Source organism: Clytia hemisphaerica, unplaced genomic scaffold (assembly GCF_902728285.1).
Source record: "Clytia hemisphaerica strain Z4C2 unplaced genomic scaffold, Clytia hemisphaerica genome assembly, whole genome shotgun sequence".
NCBI classification, from domain to species: Eukaryota; Metazoa; Cnidaria; class Hydrozoa; order Leptothecata; family Clytiidae; genus Clytia; species Clytia hemisphaerica.
Window position 1 is genome coordinate 324,974 of NW_027103332.1, and position 9,343 is coordinate 334,316.

Sequence of the window (9,343 nt, forward strand, 5' to 3'; positions counted from 1 at the left end):
CAGTTCAGTATAAAGTGTTCAAACTTCCCACAATCTCAAAGGTTGGTCAAACTAATTTTGTTTATCATAACTGCCTAACAGAGCTTTTATTGAAATATTCCAGGTGACGATGGATTACCATTTTCGCTATCCGTTTCAACGTGTCCTTATTGTCCCTCGATGATCCTTTATTCTGAAGCAGAAAAGACGAGACATATGTCGGTGATACACCACATAAGAAAGGGTTTGTTATTCAATACTTACAAATGATTACACTTTGAATAAGTTTCTTTGTTGATATGTGTGATGAACGTTTAATCTAGACTAATTTTAGTGGGGGTAGGCAGGAATAAAAGACAACACGGATATAAAATTTTCGTTTCCAATCGCAACTGACAAGGTCTTTTTTAGCTCTATTGTTAATGTCTTTATCAAACAGAGATGGAAACTAGATATGGAAAAAAGAATTTCGATGTCTTTTCGTAATCAAAGAAGGGGAGAATTCGAGACGCTGCAATCTTATTTTCCAAACAGAGAATAAACTAAACGAACACAAAAAACAGACAGGCCATTCGTTAAAGAGAAAATCATCCGCGAAAAATGCAAGACCAAAAAAGACGATGCGAATCGACGACCATTTCCGTTCGTTGACGCCAAACATACAGAATGCTCAACAACCAAATAACACCGCTGCTGCTCAACAACCAAATGACACCGCTGCTGATCGAGAAGCCAATGAAGATGTCGATGATGGCAAAGAAAGTGACGATGGAGTTGTATGTGAAATATGTAAGAAAACTATCAATGTTACCAAGAATTCAATAAATTAGAGTTTGCAATAAACTACGTTTGAACTTCGCCTCAAAAAGTTTTATACCAATATTCTGTAAAGAAGAGGTTAATTGGTTTGAAAATAATATACAATTATTGCATTTGCTATTAGGTTTCGCACCAGAAGACGAAGATGCAGACGATAGCGTACGCTGGATCCAGTGTAGTCGGAAGAGTTGTGCCAATAGTGGCAAATGGTTTCAAGTGGAGTGTGCAGAACAGAATTTTGAGGAGGACGATATTGAGTCGTTACGAGCCTGGTACTGCTGCAAGAATCGCTCCAGCAGATGAATTAAACAAACGGACTTAACCTTATAATATCATACAGTAGAAATTCTTTAACTCGAAATTCGAATGTCTCTTTAACTTGATAAAGTTTTATAGTCCCTTCACTTTATAACTTTGCTTTATAAACCTAATCTGTATAACGAGATTTCCTCAACTCGAACAAATTTGCGTTTCATGTGTGTGTTCAAGTTATAGACTCCAACTTTGCGATGTAACCGTTCCCTATCGTCATGTTTTACGATTTCTATGAACCATCCGGAATAAAGTTAAACAAACGGAATAAGATACAGTTTGATCGATCACGGAAAGATTTTGTTATGGTTGTTATCACGTGTTCATTAATTTATATTCACACTCCACTGTTGATAATTTTTCTGTATACGCCAAACGAGTTGTTCGTCTGTCAGTTGGTTTGGGGAAAAGTATGTGTTTTGTATAGTGTATTTCTTCATTTCTTTCGTAGTATATTTTTTCTACCTTTTTCTCTATTTTTTCTCTAAAAGATAAAATAAAATTGGTGTTATTGACAACTGAGACTTTCGTCTCGATATTCAAATTTTTATCGGACCCAAGCCTGACCCCCCACCCCCTTATCTGCCCAATGCCGATAAAAATATCGGTTGGTTCGAAACGCAGGAAACAGGACACAGGAAACAGGACACAGGACACAGGACGCAGGACACAGGATACCCATTACAGGCCAAAACGTTTTTCGAAATAGATAACAACCGAAGTTTTGAGGCAAATGGCTAGGTTTATTTCATATTTCGTCAAAGTTTACCATCCAGAGGTAAAATAAAATAGTTTTTAAAGACCCTTCGAAATTCAACCAAATATTCACCCGAGGGCGGCAATTTTCCAGACTGAAAATTGAAACTTTGCAGACCATCAAAAAAAATTGCTTTAAACTCTACTAGCCTGAATCCCGCCAATGACCAGCGGAATAATTTTCCACGGCCTAGTATATTTCACAAGAGTGTGCAGATGTAAAAAAAGTATCACGTGATCATTCGCGATTTTAGTCGCGATTGATTTATATCACATGTTTGAGTGATGCTCACGTGTTCAAAAGCAGCGTTGCGTAATTGCAACTTCCCTTCGCACCTTCGCACATGGTTCATTTCTAGGTTCATTTCAAACTTTAGCTTGGTGGTTACTGGATGTGCTCTCAATTTGGTTGTGGAAACTACATCAAATTTGTTTTACTGGTTGTGCTTTCAATGTTTTTGGAAACTACATAAAATTTTTTTTCAACATTGATGGAGAGACAGAGGTGGATTTGGTAGTTGGTAAGAAAAATCTGACTTTTAAGGAAAGCACTTTTGCCTATAGCTTGATGGATGCCTTTCGACTTAAGGGCTGGCTTTTAATAGACTTTTTCTCAACTTCTTATGAGCTAGAATTTGAGGATGGGTGTGTGTGTCTGAGTTTTTTCAGTCAAAGCTAATTTTGGCTATAAAGCTTTGGGGTAGCCCCTGGGGAGGGACTTAGGCAAAATAAGGTGGGGGGACGTGCCGCTGTTCAGGATTCTTTTTCAGGCCCTGAAAATCTCTGATGGGGTCACAAAATTACCGTGGCTGATTCAGCCAATTGTGTTTGTGTTTGAGTTGCAAACTCTCGGCCGAACTTTCAGATTCTCGGCCGAGAGTTTAAATTTCCGGCCAAGAGCTTAAAAAATCTCGGCCGACTATCGTTACGATAGGCCGAAAATGCATAGTCAGGGCCGACAGGGTCCAAATTTCGCCCAAATTTTGTCTATTAGGGTATGGATTTTGTCAAAAATTAGTATCTGACTGGGTCCATTTTTCAAACGGGGGTAGCCTCTCAAGTGAGTTACGGCATGTCCAAAGTAAAAGTGAAGCAGTTTCACTCACTTTCAAAATGTCAAACATAGCTGGAAAGAAGCGCCTTATGATGTAGATCAACGCGATAGCTGTATGAAAAATTTAACTTAAGGCTATAAGAAGTTATATCCCAAAAACCTGTAATATGACGTCATAAACATTATGTAACATTACGTCATTAAACTAAAAATTTGAATATCTCGTGAACTAAAAGTCATATCATAGTCATTATAAAAAAACACTGGTCTGGCAATGTATTGTTTTAGCTTTATTGTCGAATTTTCTTTTGTTATAAATAAAAGGCAAGTTGCGATTTGCATACTTTTTGATCACGTTACCAAATTCTCGTTTTGGGATTGGTCTAAATTTCAATCACATGATCAAAAAGTATGCAAAATAAAGTCGATTTGCGAACACAAGCTTTATCTGTTAACAATAGAAAGAAACAAAAGCCTTCCAGACCGGGGTTTTTTATAATGACTATGGTCATATACACGTCAAATTTTGACCATAAATAGATATTGATGTAAGAAAAATTTTGAATTGAAAATTTTTTGAAAAAAATGATGACGTCATTTTTTAGAGCCAAAAATCGAAAATAGCTTAAAAACGCTGACGTTATCATTTTCAAGAGATTTGGAATTTTTTAAATCTAGAGAATTACGATATATTTGTTCTGTCAAAGTTTCATATTGATATCATAAACAGTTTTTGAGTTATTCAAATTTTTAGTTTAATGACGTAATGTTACGTAATGTTTATGACGTCATAATAGAGGTTTTTGGGCTATAACTTCTTATAGCTTTAAGTTAAATTTTTCATACAGCTATCGCGTTAATCTACATCATAAGGCGCTTCTTTCCAGCTATAATTGACATTTTGAAAGTGAGTGGAACTGCTTCACTTTTACTTCGGACATGTCGTAACTCACTTGAGCTGGAGACCTCAAAAATGGTTGGTGGATTTGGCTGAAATTTTCCACACTTGGTCTCTGGGTACATACATGGGGGTGTACTTTCCATTTTTTGTAAATTTTGATTTTTGGGGCCTGTGGACAAGTTTTTTTCAGCCTTAAAGCTAATTTTAGCTTAAAAGCTTTTGGGCAGCCTGGAGACTTAAAAAATGGTTGGATTTGGCTAAAATTTTGCACAATTGTTCCTCAGGTGCAGGTGTTTTTTTCATTTTTTGAAAATTTTGATTTTTGGGGCCTGGGGACGGGTTTTTCACAAACGCTAAAATTGGGCCTCCAAATAGTTGGAAAAATGCTGAAGTTGAGCCCAGTGCGTTGCGCACGCTCGACTATTTTTTTATCAGGCAGGGTTAAAAAACAGGGCGGCATGGGTCGCTGCACTCCTAGGTCCAGACCTACCGGTTCAGGACCGAAAAAACGGCTTATCTCATATGATGCCAGTGACACTTAATGGGTTAAATAGAAATGAGATTGAAAATGAGATTCCATTTAGAATGTCTATTGAGAGGCATTGTTATGAAAAATGTTTGACAAAACAAAAATTTTAGAAAAGCAACCATTAAATCAAAATTATTCTGTGTTACATTTCTAGTAAAATAGTGAAAAACAAAGAAAGAATGTCTGTATGGTAAGCGATCGTAATCGAGTGGGCACAGATACCTAAAAAGATAAAACGAATGGAGAGTATTGTACAGCACTTTTAAAGGGAAACATTTTTTGCGAGAACTTAATTTTGCGGAGTTCTCAATTCAAAGAAAATCAAAGTCGTTTTGTTAATTACTCGACGTTTGTTTTTCACCTTAGTAAAATCAGCCTAATAATAACTTTGAAAAATTGATACCTTGTGTAGCTTTGTATCTACGGCAATCACATCTAACAGTTTTATCAGTGACCCTCACTTCGTGCAGAGAATCAGCTTCGCTCCTTGATTGCAATCAAATGGGACCTTTCAACAGTTGTCAAAAAATTATTCAAATAGTGGTCAGCACCATCCCAATCAGTCGACAAGTGGCCAGGGAGCCCCGTAATTGAGAAGTCAGGAAAGGGTGGTGGTAAGAGGCTGGAGTTTAAGGCTTCTTGTTGTTGTTCTTGTTGTTTTCGCTTTTGTTTTTGTCGTCTTTTTCGTTGTTCTTCTTGTGCGTTATCCTCGTCAGATGAAAATTCTTGCCACTTTTCCCATCCGGAAGTTGATTGTTGTTGATCATCTAAAATTAAATCAATAGTATAACTCCTAAGATTAAGGAAAGATTTCCAGATATCATCCCGGTTTGGGAGAAGTTTACTAACTTCTGGGTCCGGGTTAGCCTCTCAGACTTGTTTGACCATTTTTGGACTTTACTACTCTATCTTTTGTTTCATTTTATCCTTTGACCCATCTCATCATTTCAGGCTAAACTTCCAGCGCGGCTTCGCGTTTATTTTCCTATTAAAAGGGGCGTGACCACAGTTTTCTAAAAGCCTGGAAAACAAAGCCTCAAGGGTCCAACAGCAGTAGATCGCTTACCTTAATAAGGCACACATCAGGCCGACAAGCCAATTTTTTTTTGCGGCATAGTTAGTAAATCAGGACCAATTTTGGCCAAAATGTAGGACAAATTAGAACAAAAATAGGCTAAAATTTAGGAAAATTACTACATCAGTTAAGTTTTTGGACCAATTTTCATTATAGAATTTCTCTTTCAGTTTTTCCATGCCATACTTGTTTTGTAATTTCCATTGATAGTTTATATTGAAAACCAAAGCAGAAAATTGATGAAACAGAGAAAATCATCATTTCATTTTAAAGCTACTTTTTTTCTAAATTTGGAGGAAAGCACTTTTGCCTATAGCTTGATGGATGCCTTTCGACTTAAGGGCTGGCTTTTAATAGACTTTTTCTCAACTTCTTATGAGCTAGAATTTGAGGATGGGTGTGTGTGTCTGAGTTTTTTCAGTCAAAGCTAATTTTGGCTATAAAGCTTTGGGGTAGCCCCTGGGGAGGGACTTAGGCAAAATAAGGTGGGGGGACGTGCCGCTGTTCAGGATTCTTTTTCAGGCCCTGAAAATCTCTGATGGGGTCCCAAAATTACAGTGGCTGATTCAGCCAATTGTGTTTGTGTTTGAGTTGCAAACTCTCGGCCGAACTTTCAGATTCTCGGCCGAGAGTTTAAATTTCCGGCCAAGAGCTTAAAAAATCTCGGCCGACTATCGTTACGATAGGCCGAAAATGCATAGTCAGGGCCGACAGGGTCCAAATTTCGCCCAAATTTTGTCTATTAGGGTATGGATTTTGTCAAAAATTAGTATCTGACTGGGTCCATTTTTCAAACGGGGGTAGCCTCTCAAGTGAGTTACGGCATGTCCAAAGTAAAAGTGAAGCAGTTCCACTCACTTTCAAAATGTCAAACATAGCTGGAAAGAAGCGCCTTATGATGTAGATCAACGCGATAGCTGTATGAAAAATTTAACTTAAGGCTATAAGAAGTTATATCCCAAAACCTGTATATGACGTCATAAACATTATGTAACATTACGTCATTAAACTAAAAATTTGAATATCTCGTGAACTAAAAGTCATATCATAGTCATTATAAAAAAACACTGGTCTGGCAATGTATTGTTTTAGCTTTATTGTCGAATTTTCTTTTGTTATAAATAAAAGGCAAGTTGCGATTTGCATACTTTTTGATCACGTTACCAAATTCTCGTTTTGGGATTGGTCTAAATTTCATCACATGATCAAAAAGTATGCAAAATAAAGTCGATTTGCGAACACAAGCTTTATCTGTTAACAATAGAAAGAAACAAAAGCCTTCCAGACCGGGGTTTTTTATAATGACTATGGTCATATACACGTCAAATTTTGACCATAAATAGATATTGATGTAAGAAAAATTTTGAATTGAAAATTTTTTGAAAAAAATGATGACGTCATTTTTTAGAGCCAAAAATCGAAAATAGCTTAAAAACGCTGACGTTATCATTTTCAAGAGATTTGGAATTTTTTAAATCTAGAGAATTACGATATATTTGTTCTGTCAAAGTTTCATATTGATATCATAAACAGTTTTTGAGTTATTCAAATTTTTAGTTTAATGACGTAATGTTACGTAATGTTTATGACGTCATAATAGAGGTTTTTGGGCTATAACTTCTTATAGCTTTAAGTTAAATTTTTCATACAGCTATCGCGTTAATCTACATCATAAGGCGCTTCTTTCCAGCTATAATTGACATTTTGAAAGTGAGTGGAACTGCTTCACTTTTACTTCGGACATGTCGTAACTCACTTGAGCTGGAGACCTCAAAAATGGTTGGTGGATTTGGCTGAAATTTTCCACACTTGGTCTCTGGATACATACGGGGGTGTACTTTCCATTTTTTGTAAATTTTGATTTTTGGGGCCTGTGGACAAGTTTTTTTCAGCCTTAAAGCTAATTTTGGCTTAAAAGCTTTTGGGCAGCCTGGAGACTTCAAAAATGGTTGGATTTGGCTAAAATTTTGCACAATTGTTCCTCAGGTGCAGGTGTTTTTTTCATTTTTTGAAAATTTGGATTTTTGGGGCCTGGGGACGGGTTTTTCACAAATGCTAAAATTGGGCCTCCAAATAGTTGGAAAAATGCTGAAGTTGAGCCCAGTGCGTTGCGGACGCTCGACTATTTTTTTATCAGGCAGGGTTAAAAAACAGGGCGGCATGGGTCGCTGCACTCCTAGGTCCAGACCTACCGGTTCAGGACCGAAAAAACGGCTTATCTCATATGATGCCAGTGACACTTAATGGGTTAAATAGAAATGAGATTGAAAATGAGATTCCATTTAGAATGTCTATTGAGAGGCATTGTTATGAAAAATGTTTGACAAAACAAAAATTTTAGAAAAGCAACCATTAAATCAAAATTATTCTGTGTTACATTTCTAGTAAAATAGTGAAAAACAAAGAAATGAGTGATCCTTCTAACCCAATTGTTTTGTCATCTGGGGAAGAAGATTTTTACATAGAACAAACAACCAATCCAGTCAAAAGCGAAGACTGCAAAAGAGAAAACACTTACGTACTATCTGATAATGATGATGCTGTATCTTCAAATAATGACACTGTATCTTCAAGTAATGAAAACAATGTGAATGAATCTTTTGAGGATGCCGAAATTGATGCTGGCTACATGAGCCCGCCTGATGAAGATGTGAAATATTACAAGAACAACAAAAACATTCCAATATTCAAGATCACTTCGGATATTGAATATTCTCCTCAAACCCTCATCGACTTACTTGTCTCTCGGAAAAGTGCAAGGGTGGCCACAAAAAAGCCTGTCAAAGTTCAGGATAATTTTACATTTATTATTGATACCAAGAAATTGAAGAGCCCAAATGACTGGGCAGCAGATGATAATGGATGTTGGGAGAACAGGGGAAATTACGGTACTATTGTTTCACTCGACGAAAATATGAAGATAGTGCATTCCTCTCGCATGAACAACAAAAAGCGCACTGCACTGAAATCAGGAGAACTCCTAATATACAAAGTCTACTACAGAAACAAAGCATACCACGACTACAAAAGAAACTCTTATGTTATCAAAACACAGGATGATAAAACACTCGATTTAGTGTTGGTTGAATACAGGTATCAATTCTTTTATTTTTGGAGCTTAGCTTAGTCATAGCCTTAATATCATTTGAATCAGGCAATTTCTGAAAATAAAGGAAGTGGTATCACTTCCTGGCCCATGACCCTACCTAATTCTTACAGCCTATGGCTCTTAAATTAACCCTTTGTAGAGTCATAGACTACTTTCTACTGTCAATGAGACAAATTATGAAATCTACTTCAATTTAATTCTTATTATATTGAAAGTATTTTTTATCTCTGCTTACAGATATATCGGTGAAGTACGTCCAATTATTCCAAAACCACATGGACTGGCTAAGAAAAATAAAAAACCTTTCACTCCAACAGCTGAATCGCACCAAACACAGGACACATAACTAATCTTTGTAGTGCTAGAAATGGTAAGAATCTCTATTTTGCTTTTTGTTTAGGTTATTGGCAAATGTACCAAATTTTCATTCCCCTCCCCTATCTTTTCACCAGGGCTCCCAGACGTCTTAATTTTGCTCATTTTTAAGAAACTTTTACTAGTTTTTGAGTATTTTGTCCTATCTGTCATGATTTTTAATAGTTCCTTTGAATTTTCCTCCAAATTTAGAAAAAAAGTAGCTTTAAAATGAAATGATGATTTTCTCTGTTTCATCAATTTTCTGCTTTGGTTTTCAATATAAACTATCAATGGAAATTACAAAACAAGTATGGCATGGAAAAACTGAAAGAGAAATTCTATAATGAAAATTGGTCCAAAAACTTAACTGATGTAGTAATTTTCCTAAATTTTAGCCTATTTTTGTTCTAATTTGTCCTACATTTTGGCCAAAATTGGTCCTGATTTACTAA

The 9,343-nt window shown here is 36.2% G+C and overlaps 1 protein-coding gene across 1 annotated transcript; it reads left to right on the forward strand.

Moving 5' to 3' along the window:
* The first annotated feature begins 7,711 nt into the window (after positions 1–7,711).
* On the forward strand, positions 7,712–8,880 carry LOC136815844 (uncharacterized). Its single transcript, XM_067072298.1, has 2 exons — positions 7,712–8,518; positions 8,772–8,880. Exons 1-2 carry the CDS (start codon positions 7,833–7,835, stop codon positions 8,878–8,880), a joined length of 795 nt encoding a protein of 264 aa, XP_066928399.1. The 5' UTR covers positions 7,712–7,832.
* Positions 8,881–9,343: the final 463 nt, after the last annotated feature.

What these genes read in the sequence shown, in the direction of transcription:
- LOC136815844 (XM_067072298.1), top strand. Translation starts at nt 7,833, where the DNA reads ATGAGTGATCCTTCTAACCCAATTGTTTTGTCATCTGGGGAAGAAGAT. An exon ending in TTAGTGTTGGTTGAATACAG is followed by an intron (nt 8,519 to 8,771) that starts GTATCAATTCTT and finishes CTCTGCTTACAG; the next exon opens with ATATATCGGTGAAGTACGTC.